We start from the raw sequence: 25,648 nt of genomic DNA, 5'->3' as shown, positions 1-25,648 counted from the left end.
CATGCTGGAACCCAAGAGCCCCGGTAACGTGTCAGCGCGTTCTTCTGATCTGACCGGGGGGCGGAGAAGCTAAAGACAGGGTGAAAGGGAGCTCAGCACTCAGCCTCACCAGCTGTTTCTCCATATCCTCATCCCGGGGTGAGCTGATGAAGATCGTGTTCTGCATCAATCCTACAAAGCACCAGAAAGTATCCGACTCATCTAGGACCTCTGCCAGGAGTGGGGCAACCAGGTCGGACATCCCCTGGGAGTATCCGATCGTTGGGTTAAACACTGCATAGTTCAGCAAGATCCTCCTGGAGGAGAGATGAAAACAGGGAGGTGAGACAGGGAGAGGGCAGTGCCCCTTCCCCTCTACCCCAACTCCCACCGTACAGGCGGCAGCAGAGCAACAGATCACTCCTGCCATCTAAAAGATTAACTTGCAATATCACCCGGTGGCTTTGAACTTTGGAGCATCTGTGCAGCATGTTGCATCCCAGAGAGTCGCTTTCCCTAGAAGAACTGTGTCTAGAAGCACAACAAAGACACACTAACACTACACCTAACTGGAACTCTCCTTATTTTTTAGGATTACAACATTTTGTGTTGTAATGTGGACGGGCAACAGCAGCCTAAGACCACGGATTTGAACAGAACTCCTTTAGGCTCCTGTTTTCCAGCCGCAGCGCAGCCCGCTGCGAGCAGTGCAGTAGGAACAAGCAACACCGGTCATCTCAGGTGCATCTCAGTACTGCAAGGTGCTTTAACACATACAGATAAACCCGGCTGCAAACATCACACCAGTGAAATAAACTCCAGGAGAAGGTTTTCAACACACAGGCACCAAAATATAAAAAGAAAATGAGAATTGAAAAAGACAAAGAGGACAGAGATGAAGGGCCCAGGGGAAAGGAGAGCTGATGCCTACACATCCACGAGGCTCCACGCCACGCTGCCAGCTGAAATCTGACTGTCTGTAGGCACACATTCACAAGTCACACCCCCATGAAGCAGCCTCTGGTGTGCTCGTCCTCACCCCCATCAGAACCACAGACCCAAGCGACTGCTCAGAACCCTGCTGCAACACCCACGACGCCCCCAGAGCCCCCAAAGCTCACCCCTCTTCTGTGCCTGGCTATGGAGGGAAGTTAGGTGATGGGAGCAGGGTTTTTGTATCGGGAGGTCGGTGGCCAGAGCAGCAGTGAAAGCTCTGGGGCAGAAGTCCCTGGTTTTGCATCCCGTGGTACCGGTCACCACATGCCCGGTGCTCTTCAGCCCTCCCACAGCAGTGACCGAGGCAGCCTGGGCCGGGGGGCGGTTACTGAGCTTTCTCACGGTCAGTAGGACACGTTGTTTGGGACACTAGGATCAGATACTTCACCTCATAGTTTCCACGTTTGGGTTGTCCTCCCCTCGAAAGAACTGGTTGCTGCGGTCAGTCCTCACCACGTCTTTATCTACCGTGAACTGTACTTTACACCAAAAATCCTTCTGTTCATCCGGAGTCATCGAAAGCCTGAAAATGGAGCAGCAACAGGAGGACATTGCCGAGAGAGGAGTATGATCGCCACAAGGAACAAAAAGCCTTATTTCAGCTTGAGTTTTCAGGGAAAAATTATCCCTGTACAGTTTTCTTATCACCTGAAAAACAGACAAGCAGGTCTGTCCAGAACAGCAGATTTTCTGACCAGAGGAATTACTAGAAGGAGCCTCCTGGGTTATAAATGGGATGACATGATGTGTTTTCTGCGATAAACTCCACTTCAGCAGCAGTCGGACTCTGCTCTCCACTGCTCCTTGTGGGTGGCACACCAGAACTCACCACTCTGTTTTGATTGTCTCCTAATTAATAACACTACTGTCCCTCTCCAGCTTAAATGTACCCACAACTCGATTACAACATACAGTTCTTGCAGTAATAATGACGTTGAATTAGATATCCCTTCTTCTTTCCAATTCTTACATTAGATATATTTACAAAGAAATATAAGATCCCATTTTCACCTTCTGTGTGCTAAACCAAGCACGCTCAGCTTGCAGTCTTGCCTGTGAGATAAGCTTCCCTACCTGGGACTGAGGAGCCTCTTTGAGGACCCCAGGTAAGATAATCCTGGAGCTGTTTGGTATTAGCTCTGGGCTCCCGAGAGGTCAGCTGTGCCTGATACACCTCCTCTACCATCCCTCTCGCTCCTCTGCTCCAATCAGCTTCTCCTGAAGCGAAGGAGGCAGAGACTCTCTACAGCACCAGCGGTGTTACTGCAACGTCAGGCCTGGGGAGAGATGAGCAGGGGAGGATGAAGCCGGTCTGTTACCTTTTCTCCTGGATCTCAAAGTATTCTTTCCTCTTCTGCAGCCTCAGTGCCTCCCTCTCTTCAGAGGTGGACTCGTAGCTGTAGTAGTGCAGCAGAAAGGGCCACACCTCCCCACGGATGGAAATATCAATCCCACCAAAGAAAATGGCCTGGAAGAAGGAGCAGAAGTTATGACTGGTGCAGTTTTAACGTTCCCAAAAACAGCAACAAGAAACTGCCCGCTACTGTGCTTTGGTGGCTTTGCAGTTCTTTCCTGACAAGTGACGCCTTGATTCAAGCTCCTGCAATTTGCACATGTTTAGAGGGAAAGTGCTGGCCTTCTATTCCCAGACGAGACACAAATCGGGCTCATTTCAATGTCAATAACCCCCCCTGGAGAGGCTCTATGATTAACGTGTCGTTCTCATGTCACGGCTTAATCCTCAATCTTGGAGACACTGCATTGCACTGCAAACTTCTCTCTCAGGACCCGGACCCAGTGATCCCCCGCAAGCCTTGCGTTATTTCATACAGTAATCTCAATTTTTCTCTCTTTGATTTGCTCACATCGCATTTTGCAAGCACGTCTCGCACTGGACGCTTTGGTTTACTGATCCCAACCGGCAGCAGAAGCCGGACAGCTGAGGGAGATGCTCTCCCACCCTGCCTGCAGCAGCCTCACCTGCAGTGCCAGCAAGACCTCCAGCCAGGCTGGTCTTTACATGCTCGGACACGCAGTTCTTGCCCCCAGCACGAAAACAAACTCTTGCGGCTTCCACCCGGGGACTCACCCTCCGCGGCAGGAGAGAAAGGACCCAAACCAGAGCGGCTGCCCCGCTCACCTTCTGCAGCTTGTACTCCTCCTCCACCTGTCCGGATTCATTCAGGTGATGGAGCCAGGCAGACACGTCCAGACGCTTGTACGTGTTCTCCTCCGGGTGGGTTTCCGAGGAGGGCAGCTTGGGACGGCGGATGGAGAACTGCATACATGTTTTTTCATCAGCAAGCTGCTGAACCGGGGAAAACAATACAAAAAAACTGGAGGCAGGAGCCAGAGATAGCAGCGGAGTATGAAACACAGCAATTTTCAGAGCAGGAAAGCCTTTTTGCATGGTTCGCGTAGGATTAAACGCTGAGGCGCTGCACTTGGGGAGGGTTTTTTTAAAATTCTAACCATTACAATAGCAAGAGTGATTAGAATAATTAAAAATCTGAGCGCCACAAAACAGCTTCATCTTTAAAAAAAATAGTTTCCATTCCTCCCCCAATCTTATCCCTGACCTGAAACTGAATTAATGCTGCTTACAGCAAAACTTCACCCTGCCAGGAATGCCTGCAATAAATTACATATGATTGGCCATATACAAAGGGATTGCTGTTAGGCAAGCAGGGAGCTGCACTGCCAGGCTCTCTAAGGGCACTCATGATCCCAGTGCAAGACTGCAGCTGACATTTAATTTAAAAATCAAAGGTTGTTCAATGCAAAAAGTGAGCCCATGCGACCATAATAAGAAAAGCAGCAGGGGGCTCTGTGGGAAGGATGGAAATTTAAAAATCACTGTTTCTAATAAGCACATACAGTATCTTAAACAGATAATTAAAGAGCTCTTATCACATTTGTATGTAGATTGAACAAAATATGGCAAGATGCCTTGTCAAAACATTTTCCAAAGCGGTGTGCTATGCTTCACAAAATGGATGAAAGACTCTGACAGAATTTCAGACCTACCACTGCAGATTTCCAAGTCACCTTATGTGCCTAAAGCACCGTGCTGACCTGTCGGGTCTAGCAAAATAACTACCCAAGCAAGTCTTCTGGATTATCTTCCCCCATATCCCACAGGCAGAACAGGAATGGATGGGGATAAGCGAGTACGAGAGAGGCCTCGTGTCCGACTCGTGGTCGTGTCCTAAACAACATCCAACACGTTGTAGCTTTCTGCCTGACTGGGTGACATGAACTTGACATGGCTTCAGTCCCCAACGCACTGCCCTGGCTACAAATGTTAAGTGTGAAACATCTGCTGGAAAACCCCTCTTCGCCCCATCAGCCTCGCTCAGGTACCTGGTCCTTGAGATGGGTCTCTGTGCAGTACTTCCACTGCTGGAACACCTCGGACAGTTTATCCAGGCCACCATGGTGAAAATGGAAGATCTTGTACTGGCTCTCCCTGCTCGCAACAACCAGCTGTCCGCAGGTGCACGCCTCATCGCTGTGGGACAGAACCACGGGGGAGAACAACCTGCATTTATTGCCCAGGATAACGAGGGGCCCAGCGGGAAGGGGGAACATCAGCTGAGGGGAGTGGGAAGCAAATTACAAAGAAGTGTAGCAGCAAGTTATGCCTTAAAACAGGGCACAGAAGTAATTTTACAGCTCTGGGAGTTGATGATCCTTACGGGTCCCTTCCAACTTGAGATATTCTATAATTCTGTGGCATGGCCATCGTGACCGTTTTCCCCAAGAAGCTCCACTCGTGCCTGCTAACAGCACTCTTTTTACCCTTCCATCATGTGAGGGAATTAAATTTTGTCTTCCCTGGAGAAAAACCCACAAGAAGTCTGCCCCAGCAATATTAAGGCAGTACACAAAGTCAGCTCCTAGGGATGTGAGGACTTGGTTGCACACTGCATTGTCTAAAGAAGCAGGGAGTGAGAGTGAAAAGAAAGAGTCAAAATGTTTTTAGTATCTTTTGTAATAATTTGAAAGATAATTGAAGAGGCTAAGAGCAGGAAGACCCTAGAGGAGCCCCAGGGAGGGGCAGGCAGGGGAGAAGGTACTGTAGATAAAGACATTTTTTCCACACCTCCAGGTTCTTTTAAACATTTTTGGTAAGATAGCGAAGAGCAACCTTTACCTTACTAGGGAAAAAAATCCTTCAGACCCCATAACTGTAATTCAGAGGCTCTCCTTGGGAAGGCTGACGCTTGCTTTCCTGGAGACAGCCATTAGGGAGAGACTTCCAAGGACGGCAGAAGCCCTCTGCTCCCACAGAGCCAGCGTGCGCTGACCCCGGGCACACACAAACACCACACACAGAAATACGGTACCTGAAGAAGAGGCGAAGGGATCTCATTTGTCCCAGGTCCACTCTGAAGACACCACAGACCTGCTCGAGGGCAAATACTTTCTGCTGTTCGTCCCATCTGGTGCTCTGCATTTGCCCGTTATTCTCCTGGAACTGGGCACTGGTGTCGAGGCTGGAGGCAGAGCTGGTGGAGCAGGTCATGCGATTGTCACACGTGTCCCTGCAGACAAGAGCGGGGAGGGAGGAAGCCCCGCAAGACATCAGCCAAAGACGACTGCAGTTACACGCAATAACCACAGATGCTCCACGTTAAAAATCTCTTGTCAGAGCTCTGAAATTGGAATTCAGTGCAGGTCTAAGGAGTCAATAACCGACAGCCCGCGTAAGAGACTAAATTATTTTCAATTAAATTAATTCCCTATCAGACCAAAAAACGATCCTATTTCTTTGTCTGTTCCTAAATTCCATGCAGAACTGGGGAGAGCCAAAACCATTCCTCAAAACACTTGACTTTTGAGAAGGCAAAAACTAAGAAGCCCAGCGTGGGAACAGCCCAGACTCCTCCAGGAGCGGCCCGTCCCTGCTCCTTCGGCGCAGCACAAGGACCAGTTTGGGATCCCCCCAGTCCAGCAGGCTCTGCCCGCTCTCCAGCCCACGCCACAGAGCCCTGGACTGCAGGACCCCTTCAAACCATTATGCCTCTGGATTGATGACCCCAAGATGGAAAACCTTGGGCCATGGAAAAAACTTGACAGCAGAAGCACGGGTGCCTGACGGGCTGCATCAGCAGCTCCAGCGTCACGTAGTGAATAACTTCCCAAGGAGGAGAGTTCTTGTCCCACAGCACGAGCAGCTGCCTCAGCACGCGGCTCTGCTGCTCCGCACCGGGCTGGGGAGAGGAGGAGGGAGCACATCCAGACGGCAGCACTGACTAGGAATTCCCTCAGTGACCAGTAAGATCCAAAGATATTGTCCCAGAGCTAGAGTTTCCCATTACACCTTTGCAAGTGGACCTGACAAGCCTGGATTCATGTGTATAAACTTTAGACAAATGGTTTCCGCTTGCAAACTCGAAACTTCAGAGAGTGCAGGAGCGGGAAATTACACACGAGCTCTTTAACCCACCACAACGTAGAGAGAGCGAACCCAACCGTTTTCCAATATGCCGGGAGCTCGCTGCACCCCAGACATTTATCTTTAAGAGTAAACTGAGTTTAGATTAAAAAAACCCACATGCCCGCCACCAGCCCTGATCCCAAAAGAAAAATATCACTGCTTTGAGAATTAGGTGAATCTGAAACTGTGACCCCTTGATTCTTAAAAAGGCCAATACATGTGAACAATCTCAGCGCAAGCTCTGAATGGGTTCCGCTGTGAAATCAGGGTTTGCAAAACAAGGCAAGTAGCAGGTATAAAGACAGCCCCCTGCAATGCCACTTTATGCAATGTTTTCTAATCCGCTTATCTAACAATGTAGGCACTGAACGCTGAAAATCACACACTCAGCATGCATCTGCAGCACACCACATCAGTATGCTTTCCAAGCCTGGCTACAGTGCCTCTTCCACAGGGACAAGCCTTATTTGCAGCATCTACCCGTGGTTCAGGTCATTGCGTTCCAATGGCCAGGTCTCCGGACATCCCAGTTAGTTGTGGGTTAAATTGTTAACCGAGCCCCTGTGAGGCGCCCGGTTCAAATGTATGACTCAAAACCTCGGCGCCCACACGCATGGGGAATAAATCCCCGAGCCCCCTTCTCCAGTTCTGCAGCATTATGCAGATGAGACCAAGTCTGCTTTACTTTCAGCTAAAAGAGTGGCCTCACCACTCTGTTCATGAAGTTCTGCTGCTCCATTTTTCTGAACGGAAACATCAAAGCAGAACTTACGTTTGAGCCATTCGGAGGTTGAGGACTGAGAAGTGACACGGCAGCATCGCCATGTGAGCAGGGATCACACGACACACCCAGACTCACTCACAGCAGTTTTTCTAGGTTAGACCCCGGGATACTTCCAGTCTCAAGCGCAGCTACACACCATCACCTGCACCTTGTGAATTTTTCCATGAAAACTGTACTGGCCTTTGTGAAAAATCAAGCGTTACTTTCTGATAAAGCTGCAAAATGTAACACTTTCTAAAACATTCAGTACCTCGTGTTAATGCGAAAGTAATGAGAGTCCTGGTACAAGACACTTGTGCTGGACTGCTTGCTATAAGCAGCTGGTATTTATGGAGCAACACTTCGTAACAGCCACAGCTGGTTACACAGGATTTTCCTGGAAGAGATGACTCAAACCGGCTCAAAGACTAAGCAGAGGCAACCAATTTTCTAAAACTCTTGCAAAGATGAACTGGTCAGTACGGCAAAGGGCTGGAAGACGGGTTGGCTGTGAGGATCATTGTCCCGCGGTTCCCTCGTCAGAGGCCAACGCGCCCATTCTCCAAGAGCCTCATCTCAAACGACCAGTGGCAGAGGGATGACTGCCAAGAAGCGATGGTTCCCAGCAGAGCTGGGCAGGCTCGCTTTGATCCCCGGGACTCGGGCAGCTCCTCCGTACACAACGCTGCTGCCAGCTGCAGCTCCTCCTGCGCCGTAACCAAAATCCGCTTCAGATACACGAGTAGCTACCCGAAAACTCAGAGGCTGGACACACACATCACAACATGCTGGCAATGTTCTAGTTTCTGGAAATGCCTTTTCAAGACAAATGTTTACAGTTCACATTTAGCCACCAGCTACAAGCTTGCAAATGCATCCAACATACACGTAAGCAATCTGAAGCAACATGTGTAAGTGGATTTACCCTTTCTGGACAGCAAAAAGCCAGCAAGTGTACGCAGGGTGCCTCAGAGTGTGCAGCCCAGGGAAATTCCAATGTTTTCATTGATGTAGAAGATGAAATCTGAAAGAGACATCTGTGCACCCCACGCCTTTCAGGGAGGTCGATGAACACGGACATTCATACACAGCACAGGCGCAGAGAGAGCACCGCCTCATACACCAGCACATACTTACTCACTGTGGAAATTAAGAAAAAAACCGCACTGCATTTAAAATTACTTTTTCCTGTATATATTGACTGAAAAAAAAATAATTGAAGATTCTAATCTGTTGGACTACTTTTTAAAATAATTTTGAGATCATTCTGTAAGTAACAAGTAGTATGATCAATGCTAACTTTGTGGCTTTTGGGGCGTCCTCTAACTAGGCACACAAGATACGCAGATGCAAAGGAAGAATTTATTATTTGTCAAACTATTTTATCTGTTAGATGAGGAATTCATACCAGAGTGCCCTGCAAAAGGAGGGAGCTGAAGCACTGCAAGGCAAATAGCTGGAGGAACATTCCAGAGAGACTTTGGGTTGTGGGATCCAGGAAAAACAGAGCGCCAGCTAGTATACAGCACTGCTCAGCAAAACAAGAGAACAAGTGCAATGGTCCCTGGGAATAAAAGGGACAGGGGGAAAAAAAAAAAGGAGGATTAGCAAAACCTGAAGCAGGAAACCCACGGACATATTCATGATTCCACTTAAGCCTTTTCCCCTGCTGCAGTCCCATTACTCTTTTGTCACAAAATACATCTCATTCTTGCTGGTAAGCAAGACCCGGTGGTGATGTATTTTCAACAATCAACTACAGCAATCAACCCTATCTGCATTCCTCGAGCTTCTGCAGGCCCTAAGACAGCGAGCGCTTGCGCAAGGCAGCCGCCGTCCTCTCCCACCGCACGGCAGCTCTCCTGCACGCCTGATCCGAGGAGGTCGGGCACTCTGCGAGTGAGACTTTGGGCGTGCAGTGATGGAGTAATGGGACCCAACTCACTGGTCAGCTAAAACATCTGCACACACCTACAGCCTAAAGAGAGATAAAACCAATGATTTTCTCTGTTACAGAGCCAGGGCAGAGACCTGCACCAATTACATGGGAAGACTATTTCAGCAACAAAGATCTAATAACTCATTTTACGACCCGATGTGACAAATGTAATTATAAGAGGGAAAGGGGCTGAAGATTACAGCCATGATGTGGCAGTTACCTAAGCTGTCAGCGTGCATCGCCCTGTCGTGGTTTAAACCCGGTTCCCAGAGAGCCTCTCGCAGCAGCCAAACCGCCTGGCTCTCCGTCACCGCTGCACGAAAGCGCGCCGTGGCTAATAACAGCTCTCCTTACAGCCCGAGCTGCTCCTGCACGCTGGCTTCTGAAGCATCATTTACAGACAATAAGTATCATCATAATGTATGAGCATCCATGTAATGGGAATTACATGCCCCTTTTCCTCCCCAGGGGTTAGCATTTCTCTTTCTCCACTATTCCCCACAGGCACTGACCTTCTAGGTTCCTCTTCTTTCCAGCAAGGTGAAATAGCTCATGGCAGCATCAGCTGCCTAAAATGTCTAATACAGAGAGCTTCAAAAAAATAATCCATCAATAAAATTTTGAAGTTATCCTGAAACGCCTAAAAATTTAGTGTAGCGACTGTACAAAGTGAGGCAATCCCGGGCAGCTGGAACCCAAATCTATTGTTTTGATTAAAAAGTGTCCTTGACAATGTACATATATAATGAGTTGTGAAACAAGCTGACTTCAGCAACATATTAAAGACATGCAAAAGAAAACCGACTGGTAATCTGGGATTAGAAAAAATTTGTCAAAATATTTCTGCTCGTTCTGCGTACGCTGCAGAGAAGGACTGGAAGGACACTCGTGGGATGGCGCCTGCTCCCAGAGGAGCGTGGCCACGCGCAGTCAGACGGTGACAGTGAAACGCTGCAGTCGCACCAGCCACTCGCATCTGATCAGCGCAAACGAGTAACTAGGTTAAGAATTGTGTTAAATTCACCCTTTGGCTGAAAATATTTGGAACTTGAAGTGCCTCTCCCTCAGAGAGCCCGAACAGAATCCATTTACACTGACCTCAGTGAATAGGGAAAAAGGTGTTAGTCTGGATGAAAGCCTAACCAGAATTTCTGAAATTAAATGTCAAAACATCCTCATGTGGAAGCGTATCTACATGGCTGCAAACACGCGTGGAAACAAATCTAAGAATTCTTCCTATTTGTTGGGGAAACCTGTGAAAAACTGCCCAGGCTGTTACAGTACAAAGTACACGAATGTCAACGTGGACTTTCCAAAAGCTTGTTCCACAGGCTTTCCATTGATCTGTTTGCTTTCAAAACATAAATTTCCCCACGTTGAACCGCACTAAATGCTATTTAGTAGCTAATTAACTTTCTGTGCTGAAAACCTCCTGTAATTGCACTTCTTTCACCTTTTTTAGCCTGTGTCCTCCAGGGAACCCAAGCTGTCCTACGGCATTTGTTCTGCTCATTTCTGTCTCACAGGCACAAGTTCCTCCCTGACACCAGGCTGCCAATCACGGCTGCAGAGGTCACTGGAGACCAAATTAGGAGCACTCTGCCTCTGACAAACTTGCTTTGCTTAGCTTGCCGTAAAGGGAAAATAAAAGGTTATGAAAAATAATTGTATCCTTTCATGCTCGGCACCAGGAAGCAGATTCAACAGCGCTTCTAAAAGTCAGCATATTATTGTTAGTCACTCTTTGCATTGTTAATGTTATTAACGATATTCAAAGAAGCTGTTTATATCTCAAAAGCGTTGGAATCCCTCCCGCCCTCCCCCCGCACAGGGGAAGAGCAGAAGGTGGTTTGTGGTTCCCAGCCGTCCGCGCGCCGGCCATCCCACCGCACATGCTGCGGGGAGGGCAGCAGCTTCTACAGTCACCCTCCGACCTTGGACTGTAACAGCGAGTTCAGGATCAGGGACGGGGCTCTGAATTAACATCAACTTTGTGAACACGAGCCTGACAAATAAAACATTTTAACACAACGAAACAAGGGACTCAAGGAAACTCGATTATGCAGCTTTGCCTTCCGATAGGCGTAATTGGTTTGTCCTTGAGAAATAAAGATCAAAACAATTTGTTATGCTTTACGGGGCTATCGCAATCGGCTGCTTCAGCACCCTGCCTGCCTTCCCAGAGCAGACACAACCCCCGGCGCAGGTAGGACAGGCAGCGGCCACCTCTGCTGCCCGTTCCTCCTCCCAAAGCTCGGCGGACAAAAGCGGAGCTGTGCGGCCGCGGCCGGCGCCCCGGGATGACCCACCTCTGCAGCGGGGCTGGGTGCTGCCTTCCTGCCCCGCGCCGCCGAGGAGGGCGGCCGCTGGGCGAGAAGCCTCACTACACTGGGGGCTTTGTTGCTCCTAATTCATTCCTGCGAGTCCTCGTGGCCTGAAGGGAAGCCGAGCGATTTTAGCCAGCAAGAGGGGGCATTAGAAAAACAGCCCCGCTCACCTCCAAGGGGTTCCCTCCAACTGCTGTGAATGAAACCAGAAGGAAAACAAAATAAACCAAGAATTCTTGAGTTAATTATTTTGAGTGTAAGTGGGAAGGGAAAAAAAAAATAAATCAGAAGTTTGTAGTGAATTAATGTGTGTTTTAATCTCTTTTACCCAATCGAAGCCTGGAACGTGACACACATCTACCTTCAGTTAAAAGACAAGCAATCTGTTTTTCGCAGATGAGACTCCCAGGCAGGTGTAGGCTACTGAGGTAAAACCCAAGCAAGGTTTTTCTCTGTGACTTCTTGTTGCAGTGAGGTAGCGGGGGCAGAATTAGCAGTTTGATGCTTATGAATAAAATACACACAGCTCCCAAGAAGCCAAACACAACAAATCATTTAGAGCCGAGCCTACGCTGCTCAATGATGCAAATGTTACCCTCATCTTAAGGAAAGAAAATATTCCAAAAGCTGAATGGCAGATTTTTACAATCCATACAGCGAAGGGGCACCTCATGCCTCGGCTTTAGCTCATTAATAAATCAATCGAAATGCAACACTTAAAAAAAAAATTCCTTAGATGGAAAAAGTGATTTCTCAGCAAAGCCCGAAAAAGAATGTTTGCTTTTCAGCCTATTCCAGACTGGAAAAGGGGACCTTTCTTACCAGTGTTTATTTTATATTTAAAATCAATGGATTACTTTGCTTTTTTTCTTTCAGTTCTATCCATGCAAAAATAAAATTCTACACTAATTATGCTAATTACAATCAAGCCTTCAAAACCCCGGTCCCTTGAAAGCCCTGAAGATTACCTTTGTTCTTGTATTCTTGGCTCTAAGCAATGAACTGGGAATTTCAGGGGGACTTTTTACTGACAGACAAAGTTAACCAACTCCCCGGACTCCGCACTGCTGCTGACCCAGTATTAGCAGAGCCAGCACCACCCAGAGAGAATTTCACTGTTTCTACAATACAATGCGGATTTCCCAAGGGGAGAGCTTTCTTCGAGTAGCAGAAAAGGGAGAGGAAAAAGGAGAGCTGACTAAAAGCATGTTTCAGAGTTATTGTAAATGCTTAATGCTGTTATAATTGCGAGGACCAAGCCAAGACGACAGAGGCTATGCAGATTTATTTGCATATACTGTTGTACTTCTTAGAGGGGACATGCTCTTTATTTTGATCCAGTTAGCGCAATTCTTCCCTCACAAAGCTATGGATACCTGCCAGCAGCATTTATCTCCGCTCTCAATTAGGATTTCTGGGCGTTCCGATCGTATAAATAAGGAACAGAAGAAATGCAAGAATATCCTGGGAAAAGGCACTTTATTGCAATGCCTCCCGGAGAAAACAGCCCCGGTTGTGTTTTACTCCGCTCCTGCAAGATCTCCTGCTCTCCAGCGAGGCTGGCCTGCAGCCCAGCCTTCCCCTCGCCCCGCTGCCCGCTCGGGAAGGAGCCCCCTGCTCCCTTCGAAATCCTCCTGTTCCCCTGGGACAAGCCCACGCTGTCATTTTCTGTCCATCATTCCGCTCCAGGGTAATTCCACGAGCGAGGAACAGCGGAGCGGAGCTGCCGGGCCTCAGCCTGGGTGCAGGGTGGGCCCAGCGCTCCCTCGGGCGGCTCTGCCGAGGGGGCGGGAAGCGGCCGGACCCTCCGCTTCGCCAGAGGGCACGGGGCGGCTGGGCCGGGGGTGCCCAGCGGGGTCCGGGGGTACCGGTGGGGGGGGCGGCCACCGGCACCGGGGAGCGCGCGGCCGCGCCGCTGAGCGGAGCCCGCCCCCTGGCGGCCGCGCCGCGCCCCCCGCCCGGCCCCGCGCCCAGCCACGGCCACGGCCACGGCCACGGCCACGGCCACGGCCACGGCCACGGCCCCGGCCCCGCCGGCCCTTTCCGAGTCCGAAGTGGGAGTTCAGCGCTTCCCCGAACAGCGCCTGGAGCCCCAAAAACCCGGGGGGGGGGGGAGGCCCAAAGCGGTTCCTCTCCGTTCCTCCATCGCTGCCGGTGGCGTGGCCGCGGGATCCCCTGCGGCAGCACCTGCTCCCCTCGCTGGCTGTTCCTCCTCCGAAATCCCGAAGAAAGAGCTTCGCGATCCCGCTAGCTACAATTCCTGATCTCAAGTTAGCTGTCACTATTTTTTTTCCTTTCCACAGAAATCTGGCAGCGAACCAACGGAGGGAAAAAACAAACCTGCTATAATTAATGTTCTTGCTGTTCAAATATTTATATAAAGCAAGATAGAGCCGTATGCCTCCGCAATCTCTTGGATCTGTCCAACCTTCCCAGCTCTGCAGCCGGTAACAACTTTAACTGATTACACAGCACCGCCGACGGCAACGGCGAAGGCCAGCTCCTCTTCCCAGCGCCCAGCTCCAGGCAGACCACCCAAAAGTACTGCCTTGGAGTGCCCTCAAGGAGAAGGGAAAAAGGATCATCCCTGTGACGAATGAAGGATTTGGGGATGTTTCTGGGTACAAATGGAATTAGGTGCTTCGGTGTCTTACATCATAAATGGCACTAGTTCAGGCAAACTGGGGAACTGGAGCCCCGAGGCAGCAGCAGTGAGGGACCCCGTGCCCTCATCCCCAGGGCTGAAATCACCAGAAGTAAGACAGCATGTCACGGGGTGCTGCTAGAAGTTACAGGAGATTTTGAAGTCTGTGACCAGTTCCCCTGGTTCTGAGAATATAATCACTTCTGTTACAACAGCAACGAATTCCCAACCTCTTGATGACTCCAGAGCTCCTGCCAGTTCACGCTAATTTCAGCTCATTTCCCCTATAATTTTGCCTCCTGTTTATTCTGCAGGGTCTGAGCAGCACCCAGCCTTTCAGGTGAGCTGCCAAAACAACATGATGCAACACCGTAGGCTCTGTTACCACCCGCTCCTGCAGCTGCTGCCACCCTCCGTAGGGCTGCACCTCCGCTCCCCCGTGAGAAGGTAATTTACTGATTAGCTCCCTGGGAAGAGGCTTAACAACAGGATGTGCAACACATCTGTAAAAATTGCATCAACTACGACGCCAAAGGGGTTTTTCCTTGTGTTGTGTGCTCTGCCTGGGCCGTCTGTAATAGTTCTGTTAGGTGAATTCACGTCTGCTGAAGAACATGAGAACTATACCATCGCTTAGCACCATTATGAAAATGTGTCATTATTTTTATTACTGGCTGCTAAAATTATCACCTTATGAAAGGCGTCTCCTTCTTGCATTGATACCCACGACCACATCGGTCACGTCGCTTCTGCTTGTCCTCTAAAGCAAGTGCTGTGGAAGCGTGAGCTGGCGCCTGGTCCACCACCCGCAGGACCGCTCGCAGAGCTCCAGCCTCTGGCCAGGCGTTGCCCCAAACTCCACGCAGACGATTCCACCGCCGAGGCTTCTCGGTCCAAACGCTGACTGTATCGACTGAAATCCCAGCCTGAAGTTAGCGAAGGAACCAGTGCCAGCATTTATTTGTCCTCTTCAGCATTTTTATACGGTAACAGCAACTGCAGTTTATTACCGAAGTGAAAAGCCTTTAGCAGCCCTACCACCCATTGCTAAGGAAAGCTCCTGTTAACCAGGGATCACTCTGGCACGGCACGAAAGAAAACCCAAACCAAACACCACTTACAGAGCACTAAGTGCTTCCACAACCGATTGGTATAGATCTGATGTCACGGCCAGTTAAAATAACTCCAGGAGCATCAGTTGAAAGACATTCTATAGGTGTCAGATGCTATTTGGTTGCCAGGATGTAACAAAAGGCTTTTAGTTTCACTTTACTGATGGGGAAAATGGAAGCTGAGTAATTTAGCAGGGCGGCAAGAAGCCAAAGCTGGGTATAGAGTACAGTCGTCCTGAATTAGTGCCCTTCAGACCACAAGGCAAATGTCTCCTGACAGACAGCAAACACCGGTGACAGGGAAGAAAAGGAACAAAATGCAAGGATTTTATTTCCAGTATCCCTCCTTTCTACAGAAATACAGTCAGTGACAGAGCCGCTATCAATACAGGCACTTCCCACATTAGCTACCCCCCTGTAGGAACCACGTACTACGAGCAGAAAGGGGCCACCACGTTCACAAGGGCACAAAAGCCAAGAGAGCAAAGCCACCTTTCCACGAGAGATGAGCGCACGGCGCAGAAGTGCCAGGCTCGTCTAAGAAGAGAAGCAAGAATGTGTACGCTGGTGCTGGGACACTCCCATAGCGCCTAGCCTGAGGAATTGTGTAAATGGGAGGAAAGCATCAATCACTGCGTGGGATCCCTGGCAGCCTGTCAAACTGAGAAGCAAAGAGGGAAAAAAAAACCCAACAAAAAACAATGGATACGTTTTTATTTCCTTATGTTCTACAAGGCGAGTTGTTGACTTGAAATGACTGACTTGTTGTGCAACTCGAAGGCTTCCAAGCCTACCTCCCTCCCTCCTCCCCGCCCTGCTCTGCCCGCCGCCGTGCGCATTGGTGGCTCCCTCCTACCCCGGAGGCCAGGCCACCTCCTCGGAGGATGCTCCAAGCGGCACACGGGACTGGTGACTCCTGGTCACACGGATATTTTGGTGAGCCCCTGATCTCATCTGATCCAAGTCTACATGTACATCCTAATTCTTCCACAATGTCACATTTTTCCATATCTGATGATATCTAATGGCACGGACAGAAAGACGGCTGGACTGAAACACCCATGCAACGCATTGTGCTTCAGCTTCTGAAACAATCATGGGGAAAAGCAGAGCTCTCTTTACAACAACTCCCCAGTGCAGAGGGAAATAACCAGAAACATTCGTTCCTCTTTGCAGGGAGGAGGTGGTGACCGGGGGGTAGGGAGGGAAAAGAGTTGAAACAATCTGCCAGCAGCACAAACTTTGTTCGCACTCCAATTCTGTCTCAGATGGGAAGCAGCCAGCAGGAAAAAAAAAAAACAAACCCTTAAGAAACAAGGAAGCTGTTCTCATGCTTGTAGTGACTTCTGAAACACATCCCCCGCGCCTTGAAACACTGGGATGAACGCAGGAAATAAGAGAATGCTTTTTGACAAGACTTTTGCAAAGTCTCTGACTCAAACCAGTTTGTAAGATCTTGCAGATATCATGCAAGGGGGCTCTACGGGGAAGAAGAAATGGGCATAAAAAATGGACACACTGGACAAAAGCCTTTCAAGTCTGAAGTCCCAAACAATGAAAGGTCTGTTTTATTACTCTGCTGCAAATTATAAGTGCCGCATATGTGGTACGAGGCTTCCAGACTGGTGCCAGAGGAGTTAAAAGAAAAAAAAAAAAAGAAAAGAAAAGAAAATTCTACCAGGAGAGGAGCGGTGTGCTCGCGGAGTAGCTGGAGCTGTCAGGGCTTGGGCAGCATGCGGGGATAGCCGGCAGAGGGCTCGCCAGAGCCGGGCTGCGGAACAACAGGGAAATGCTGCGTGAATTCACGGGCAAGGCAGTGAAGATGCAGTAAACTGTATTTCCTTCCTTCCCTGACGCTATCAGCGCTCAGAGTGTGAGCACTGACCAACAGTTAAAGCACAACGCCCCGTACCCGCCTGCCGTGCCCCCGAACGCGGCGCCAGCTCCCACCTGCACCAGGTCCTCACCCCACGCAGGAGCTCTCCGAGGCTGCCCCACGCCTTGGGCAGCACACGGCCTTGTGGCCACGGCCAAGGACGGGGATTTCCCCAGGATGAGCTCGATCTCCTGGTTTTCAGCAGCTTGGACGTTACTCTGAACGTGTCCCTCGCCTCTAAGCACTGAAGCGGGGATGACGAGCCCTTGCTCAGGGGGTGTGGGTGACCTGCGCCACAGCTTCCCCACACACATGCTGAAAGCCAGGAATGTTTGTCCCTTAGGAATCCTAATGTCAGAACTCAGAAATGTTCACAGTAGCATTTTAATTGTATTTTATTTACAAAAAAATGCTTTAAAAAAACCCCCAAACCTCCAAAACTTCACTTTTTTCAGAGTAACAGGGACAGCTCAAACAGAAGGAAAAACAGCTTTACACACCTTAAAGAAACAGAGGCTTTGGTTGCAGTGGATTTGGGGGTTTTCTGTTTCTTAAGTCAAGGCTGAGACATTTCTAAGCAAACACAACATTCTCTGAAAGTGTATGCAACTAAAAGTTTCAACCCCCAAGCAGTAGCCCAGTGCTAGAACACAATCTGAGTGGGACAAAAAGCCTAAGAACCAACAAAATCAAGGCAGTTATCAGGCACGAAATTTAATCATTCAAAGATCTCTCTGTAAAATTTTTTCAAGGTGTGTTTTGTGACATTTCTGTAGTTTCCAGTCTTCTATATTCCTACGAATACTTGTCCCAAAAGACTGTCAGGCATCATATCTAGAGAGCTAAAAAGGTCACTGTCAAACTGAGGTCGTTCAACACAATTTGGAAACCAAAGGCCATCCTGGGCACCCTGCAGCTGCTCTGCAGCCAGAGGAGAGCTGGGCTGAGCTGGGCTGGGCTGGGCTGGGCTGGGCTGGGCTGGGCTGGGCTGGGCTGGGCTGGGCCAAGGCTCTGCTCAAACCAGTGCCACAGAGCTCATGCCCAGAAAACCCTGTGGGCTCACAGTTAATTAGAGCATACTGCTAGGACACATATCAAATACAAAGCTGATACAAAGTCTGAGATCACCACACCGAAGCGTTTTAAAACATCCAGAGAGAGTTGAATCAATTAGAATACTTCCTTCACAAACCTTGTTCTTACTGGCATCTCTGGGCTTGAGATCAGCCCATAAAACAAAGAGGCAAAATCTCATCAAACGTCAAGACTTAATGTAGTCTGTACATCGCTGACACGCACAAAGCAGAACTCGTTTTTCCTAATTTCAGGTGGTTTCAAAGGTGAGGTATACCCTTAAAATCAGCCCCACGGTGCCCCATGAGCGCAGCACACCCATCCTCCCCGAGGTGGAGATGACACCACACAGAGCAGGAAGGCAGAAACGTTGTGCATCAACACAGTGAGGCATATAGGTACCCTGCTCTCAGTAGTCCTCTGCCAAGGTGCCCTCTTTCCCCTGTGCAGAGTTTACTGCAGACGCCACTGAGAAGCACTGACACTTAGATATATCAGCCCTGACTAAAATATCCAGGTTAGACATGCAAGAATTAATATTTATATGTCTTAAGTGGGACCACGCTCCGAACAGCGGCAAAACAAGCTCATACATGCAGACTTCATGTCAACACGGTGCCTTGCAGAGGCACCCACAGCTCAGAGGAAGTCAGAGAGACACTTTGATGTGGCTGCCACAAGAAGTGACTAGCACATCTCCTCAGCAGAGCCAATTAGACCAACAAGGAACCTTTTGAACTTAGTAATGCTGCTTTCAGTTCACCTGAAAGACTGTACATACACAGGCCTGAACGTTCGGGGCCAGGGTTCACTGAGCAGAAGCAGGACTGGCCGACAAATAATGTCCTGTAAATTATACAGGTGTCTGAAGCAAGACAGGATGTTCAGCTCAACGCACTGTGAAGCTTCTCAAGTTCCTTCAGCATCTCCAAGCTCGGCAACCAGCACCACAGCTATTCACCCAGAAACTGGAGAAAAGGATACACTCACCTGCTTTCGTTATCCAGAAACACAGAACTGCTGCTTTTCCCGAGGGCTTCACTAATGGGAGAGAGGCAGAAGGGGGAAGAGAAGGCATCAGAATCAGAGTCAAAAGTACTGTCCCTGCTCACGTCATCGGCAGACAGCTCCAAGGAGCCCTCGTCCTCCCCCGGCTCTGGCCTGCAGTCCAGACCTTCCTCCGGCCCCTCCGCCGACAGCTCCGACCTGTTCTGCTCCTCCTGAGAGCTGATTGTCGAGAGGATTCCTGAGTCGCTGCGGGCAGGCTGGGGGGAGCGGCGGGTCCCCTCTGCCGCGGGGCAGCACTGGGAGAGCTTCTCCCCTTCCGAAGAGGGGGAGCTGATGGAAGCCACATCTTTCACAAGCTGTGACACAGTCAAGATGTCTTCTCCTTGCAGGAGCCCTGCCCCTCCCTGCTCGGTGGGGGAAGCCTGACGGACAGTGCTGAAACCCTGAGTGTGGCGGCCGCGTTTGCGGGGAGCTTTACGGACAGGGGAGCTCTCAGGAGTGATATAGCGCAGGGCTTCCTCATCCTGCCTCTGAATGCGGGAGTTTGGCACCCAGGCAAGGATAAGCGTGGTTCCGAGGAGCTCGTCTTTCTCCATGTACAAGCACAAATAACCTTCGAGAGAGCAGAGGAGCCATCAGTTATGACACAGCTTTATTCTTAGGAAACTGCATAAGCCTGAAATCTGGCCATCCCCATCTCCCCCCACTTCACCACCATTACACATGGGCAAAACAAACCCTTTTATTCACCAGGAGAGAATTCTGCCAAATGAATCGTGGAGTGCTCAGCATTAGTCAGTATTTACAAATAATTTCAAGCCTGCATATGGCTTTTGAATAGTCTAAATTCCCTCCGGCCTAAGTGGACATAGAAATGACATGCAAATACTTCAACTTCCTGGATGGATTACTAATCAAGAGTAAATTCTGAAATATGTTGCCACATGAAAAACTTCTACTGTTTGTTAGTTAAACAATTTCAAGTGCCAGCTAAACATTTCTTTCTCAAGAATATTTACCTTACTGTAGCTAAAGTGCTACAACTTTCATGGAAAGCCAATAGAGAGAGTCACACACAGAAAAAGGGAAGCGTGGGTCAATGTTCACAGAATAATTAGTTTTGTGAAGCTAAGCCAGTAGCCACGGCTCTCTTTGATGAAAACATGAAAGAGCGCAGTACCAGATGAGAATAAAGGCACAGGGCAGTATTTATCTTCATTTACTCCAGTGCACGCAGCCACAATCAGGTTTTCTTTTTTTCCTTTACCAATGGTTGTTGAGGCCACTCTAGCAATGCCAGTTACAAGATAATACTTGGCTTTCCTGAACAATACACGTATTTGAAAGAGCAACAGAAGCTACTTAAATGACAGCTGTCCATCTTCTGGCAATACAAAAGGACTTACTAGAACAGGTAAATCCACACTAGACCAGAAGAGAAAGGAGAAATATCATCCATTTTCCTACTAAAAGAAGAGCTGATGGATCAGCTCGTGGATGGCTTTCCTTAGTCTTGCATAAGACTGCCTTGCCCTGTCCCCCACTGGCACCTCTTCTTTCTTTAGAGCCCAAGATGTTGAATTTGATACAAACACACACCCCAGGAGAGAGAAAAAGAGTGAATGAGCAGTGTCTGCAACGGCCTATCACCTGGATGATGCTCCCCGATGCCTTGTAGCAGCTCAGGTGGGTGGACACAGACATTGTTCTTGGAGTAGATAATCTCCCCATCAAGTACGGAAGATGAGCTGCTGCCAGCACCAGGGTTCAAGGTCAGGAGGTCGGAAGCTTTTGAAGAGGCACGTCGGAGGAGTCGCCCCAGAGACATCGCCAAGGAAATGTTTCCATTATCTGTCAGCTTTAATCAGGAGCCAAATTCAGAAGATCTGCCAAGAAGGTGGAAAGAATAGTGTTAGAACAAACATAACGACAGCACAGCACGTGTCTACCACCATCTGAGAAGGAAGAGGTCTCCCATCAACTGCCGCATCAGTCCTACAACTCAAGCAAGGGCCTTCAAACGCTCTGGATCTGTGACATCACCTCTACGTTTTAAAGATGCTGACCTACAGAATCCCAGGATGTTTTTCTCTGCAACAAAGAAATACGAAGGCAGCAAACCCCCCATATTTTAATAGTTGCTGTGGGGAGGAAACAGAAGAGTAATGCTTGTCACTGAAAATTGTCCATTCAGGGAACAGCCCAGAGATGCAGAGCTGCCCAATGTGTCACTGTCCTGGGGATGTCAGGGAGTCAGAGCAGACCCTGGAGGACTCCTTCAGCCCAGAAAAACTGCTGAGACTATGACATTACACAAGGGGCTGCTGCTTCATCTACAGTAACCATCAAAAAAAACATTAATCAAAACAAGTTTGTCTTGTGTTTATCAATTGTTGGCATAATCCTGCTGTGCACTTGAGGTTTTTCGGTTGGGGTTTTGTTTTGCGTTGGGTTTTGAGCAGTGATGGTTAAATAGAGCCTTTTCAGGGAGGAGTGGCAAGAGACCCCAGTTCAACAGAGCGGGCAGACTCTGGTGGTGGCACAGCAACACAGGGCAACCACTTCACCTCTCAATAGGCAACTCCAGCTAACGGTGGAGGACGATCCCCAGCTCAGCACTGAGTAAGCTCTCGACTCCCATGAGACGTGCTCCTCATCGGGGCTGCTGATGGGGAGCTCTACGCTGAATCCAGGGGGGTCACCCAAGCTACAGACTATTCAGCAGACGGGTCAGGAAGAAGACTCGATGTGTTGAAACAGCAGGTGGGTCTTGCACAAAGCAATCCCACGGCCAGCCCAACACAGCTCAACGCGGAGCAGGCTCCCTCCGCTGCTGGCCCTGGCTGGGAAACAGAGCGTCCGAGGCACGGCAGCTTCTGTTCTGCCAAAAGTACATGAGGAGAGGAAACACCGACGTTTGTTCCTTCGTGTTTACATGGTCTGGCTTGCTCGCAAAGAGGCCAGTCCGACCGAGCACACACCACACATCGCCACGGTGCCGGGTCTGGGGGCAGCACGTGGAGAGGTCAGCTCGGTGTGTTCCTCGTGGCAGGTCCCACTCCACGGCCTGTGAGCGTGCAACAGGGCAGCCAGAAATGAAAAGAAAAGCAGACAGGCCCTGACTTGTACTACCAGGGGCACTGCATGCAGGAAACCTTCAGGGGCCTAAAGCAAGTGTCATTAAACACTGAATAGCTCCGATTTCTCTAAACATGGCTCGAATGGTGTCTCCAGACAGACAAGGAAGCGAGAAGGCAGAAAGGACAAACAGAAACCAGCGTCTCTCAAAGAGCAGAGCGAAACCTGCAGGGAAGGAAAATAGCTGTCCTGATTCTGACAGATTTGTACATACAGAAGATTGCAAATGAGACTGCCAAGCAGTTGACAGAGCTTTCATTAAAGGACAAACTATTGGTTTAACCGGCAATCTCTACATTTGTCAGCTTGAATCACAGCATAAGCAGTTTCTGTATTTCAGTCTTGGCTGGAACTTGACGGAGAAGCCTCAACCCTGCTATGCACTGTGCCCAGCAAGTGTTTAGGGTATGACAATTACTTTGCAAGTCCTTCACACTCTTGTCTCCTTCTAGCACCAAACACAACAGGTATCTTCGTGTCTCAGCCCCCAAAACCAAACCCCAGCGGAGCCATATGGTCATTCTTGTCCAGATTGCCAAAAAACACAGTACTGTTTCCAGCTCTGGGTTACGTCTTAGAGAAAGTCATTTGCCTCAACCACATTTAAAAAGCAAGTGACCTTTCCTCTCCTTGCACCCTGCAAGAATACAGACAGTAACCTCTTCTGCAATTCCTCCTTCCCACCACCAAGTTACAACACGCCGTTTCAACACAGTGTTGAGGGAGTCTGAAGCAGCGATGTGGAGCAACCTGTATGGCATCAGAGGCCCGGAGCCTCCAGCACATCCGAAGAGGGTCATCTGTCACCACAACATTTTGTGGGCAGCACAGTCCGCCCAGCTCTGCCCCGTTGCCATCGAGACTGAAACCAGCCTGGACATCCAGACCTTCAGCTAGGTCAGCTATTCCATCAGAACTCTAAAAGCGCAAAATCTGCACAGGCAAAGGGGGAAGGTGGTGTCAGGTGGCTGCGGCTGTTGACCAGGGAATGCCTCCTCAGAAACCACCAGCGAGCATTTCCTACCACGGACAGCAGATGGAGATGCACGAACGAAACAAGAGCTTGTGCGACATCCCACTGCAGCTCTCCAGGGGCTCTCAGGAATGCAGGCAGAGGGGCACGACTTCTCTGCCAACACAGGCAACATTTAATTAGCTTTTACCTAACAAAGAAAGAACAAAGCAACAGGTAAAAGATCAAAAGCTGCTGCCTGGAAAGCAGGAGGAATTTTAAGGGAAATTATCGCTTTGATCCTGCAGAACACCTGTTGCTTCAGCACTGCCTTGACGTGCAGGTGGACAGCGCTGCAGGTACGCACATGCAGGCTGGGAAAAGGAAACAAAAAACCCCCCAAAAGACAGGAGGTGAAGAATATGGTGTCCTGCCAGCACAGAAATTTAGTCTGGTGTGTTTGTCTTGCAGAAGAGCTATGCATCAGGAATCAGAGACCACTACAATGCTGCAAACAAGCAGCCAAACATACTGGGACTCAAATGAATCCTTCCACTGTCGCCACAGGGCAGGGAATTCTGTGTCGCTTTGGTTGCAGCCTTAAAGAAAATCAGATGCAAGTCACTGGACAGTTTCAGGGAGAGTGACAAGAGTGATCTGGGGCATGGGAAGAGATTGTTAAGGGAAGATTAAAGAAAGGAAAATGTATCAAAAGTCTTCATACACAGGAACTGTCACTGCCAAAAAAAGGAAGAGCTGTCTCTGGAGGACAGGAGAAGTACTAATCCGTGGCAAGGAATATCTAATTTAGCCATTCTGATAGCAGGGATAAGGGTGTCCCAGAACGGGGCAACCTGAAGAGGCCATTTCCATTGCTGGGGGGTTTCAAAGACAGGCCGCAGAAATAGGCAGCCGGTCCCAGCTCGGACAAGATGATGGGCTGGACCTCTGAAGGTCATCTAGTCCCCTTGTACAACCCCAAAAGCCTCTGAAACACAGCATGTGAACGTGCCTCTCCTTCCTAAAAGACAGTTCATACAACACAAACCAGCAAATAACAGACCAAATCTGCAGGGTTTGCTCTGTTCTCAGCCCTCCTCTGTGCAGGACAAGGGCTGCACGCACAGTCCATGGGGCCGGGGTCATGAGGAGAAGCAGGTATTGCTGCTGCCTCTTGTGGGAGCTTGGGACGGCAGGCGGGAACTGTCCTACAGCTAAGTCAGCATTAAATTAGCACAATTCAAAAAAAAAGTATTTTTCATATTAATTTTTTATTTATCCCTTGATCTGAAGGGATTCTTTGCAATGTGGCAGAGACAACCCAGCCCTCCAGAAGCTGAAGCACTGAATTAGCTGATAAGCTCTTGCTGAGTGCCAATATTTATTAAGCACACATACATTTTCTTCTCCCACACATCAACTGTCACCACTAAAAATCTCTGCTACAGCTACCGAGTCTGTTCGCACAGCCCCTGGCTGCTCTCCCAGTCAATGCCAGCACTTCTCAGCTACACGAGATCTCAGAAACGCGCTGGGGAGCCAACTCCTGAAATCACCCCAGGAGCCTCTTCACAAGAGCCTGACCAGTTCCAGCGAGCAGCATCTGAAATAGCACCGGCTGCTTGCCTCCCTTGGAACTGCCCTTCCCCTTCTCACAAACCCATCAACAACAAAACCCTGTTTGGCTTGGCAGATCGCACCCTCACCTTGGCAGACGCTGCTGGACCAAATGTTGCTGCCTCCGGTTGCGCAAGATTCCTGTATCCTGGCGCAGGAGGGCAACGCGGGGCTCCTGCCCAGGCTGCCACAGGCTCCAGCACCTTACTGCCGGTCTCCGGAGCAGTTTGCGGGCACACAAGGCAACAAGGCTTCTCTCACGAGTAAGTTTAGCCTACAGAGGCATAGGACAGCCTGCGCGTTGGGGTTGGCTGCAGCTGACAAGTCCCACTGCTGAGCACTTTGTGCCTGGCAGCGGGTCTTGTGGTTCCAAGGGCAGATTTGCTGTGCAGGAGTTTAATAGCTTTACAAGCAAAATAAGCCGAACTACAGGGCTCTTGAAGTGAAACATGAGACCTACAGCATGTCTGGGCACAGAGGAGAAACGCGAGCTGTCAAACATCGGCACCAAATTTAAGCATGAAACGCCTTAAGTAAGAGAAAAGCAACAAGCTTTTTCTTCTTTTTTTTTTTTTCCTTAATAACTTGAATTTGGTTTTACATATTTAAGGAGTACAGAGTCACTGCACTGTGGAGGTCTCGAACACCGCAGCAGTTGCTGCCTCCTCCTCCCCTTGGGCAAAGCAAATGCCAGGTTTGCAGCTCTGGTAGCTCAAGCACAGGTTAGAGCACGCTGGAAGGGAGAGAGGCCGGAGATGGAGAGCAGGAGCCCAGAGTCAG

The 25,648-nt window shown here is 49.4% G+C and overlaps 1 protein-coding gene across 5 annotated transcripts in view; it reads right to left on the bottom strand.

The window, feature by feature from the left end:
• TBC1D16 (TBC1 domain family member 16) overlaps positions 1–25,648 on the bottom strand; it is a 32,428-nt gene that overhangs the window by 4,450 nt on the left and 2,330 nt on the right. For 2 of the 5 annotated variants that reach the window (XM_074889568.1, XM_074889567.1), the window contains exons 2-9: positions 20,812–21,047; positions 19,144–19,774; positions 5,325–5,522; positions 4,339–4,486; positions 3,116–3,283; positions 2,295–2,443; positions 1,364–1,498; positions 110–296 (exon numbers count right to left, since the gene is read on the bottom strand). In XM_074889568.1, the coding sequence (XP_074745669.1) occupies positions 110–296; positions 1,364–1,498; positions 2,295–2,443; positions 3,116–3,283; positions 4,339–4,486; positions 5,325–5,522; positions 19,144–19,774; positions 20,812–20,989 (1,794 nt within the window). In that variant the 5' untranslated portion in view covers positions 20,990–21,047. Of the gene's footprint in view, positions 1–109; positions 297–1,363; positions 1,499–2,294; positions 2,444–3,115; positions 3,284–4,338; positions 4,487–5,324; positions 5,523–19,143; positions 19,775–20,811; positions 21,048–24,957; positions 25,017–25,648 lie in introns of those variants that run through there. The other 3 variants (XM_074889572.1, XM_074889569.1, XM_074889571.1) reach the window with 3 other exon arrangements.

Source organism: Strix uralensis, chromosome 19 (genome assembly GCF_047716275.1).
Source record: "Strix uralensis isolate ZFMK-TIS-50842 chromosome 19, bStrUra1, whole genome shotgun sequence".
Classification (NCBI taxonomy): domain Eukaryota; kingdom Metazoa; phylum Chordata; class Aves; order Strigiformes; family Strigidae; genus Strix; species Strix uralensis.
The sequence above is the reverse complement of the archived record's forward strand: the minus strand, read 5'-3'. Positions and strand labels throughout refer to the sequence as shown.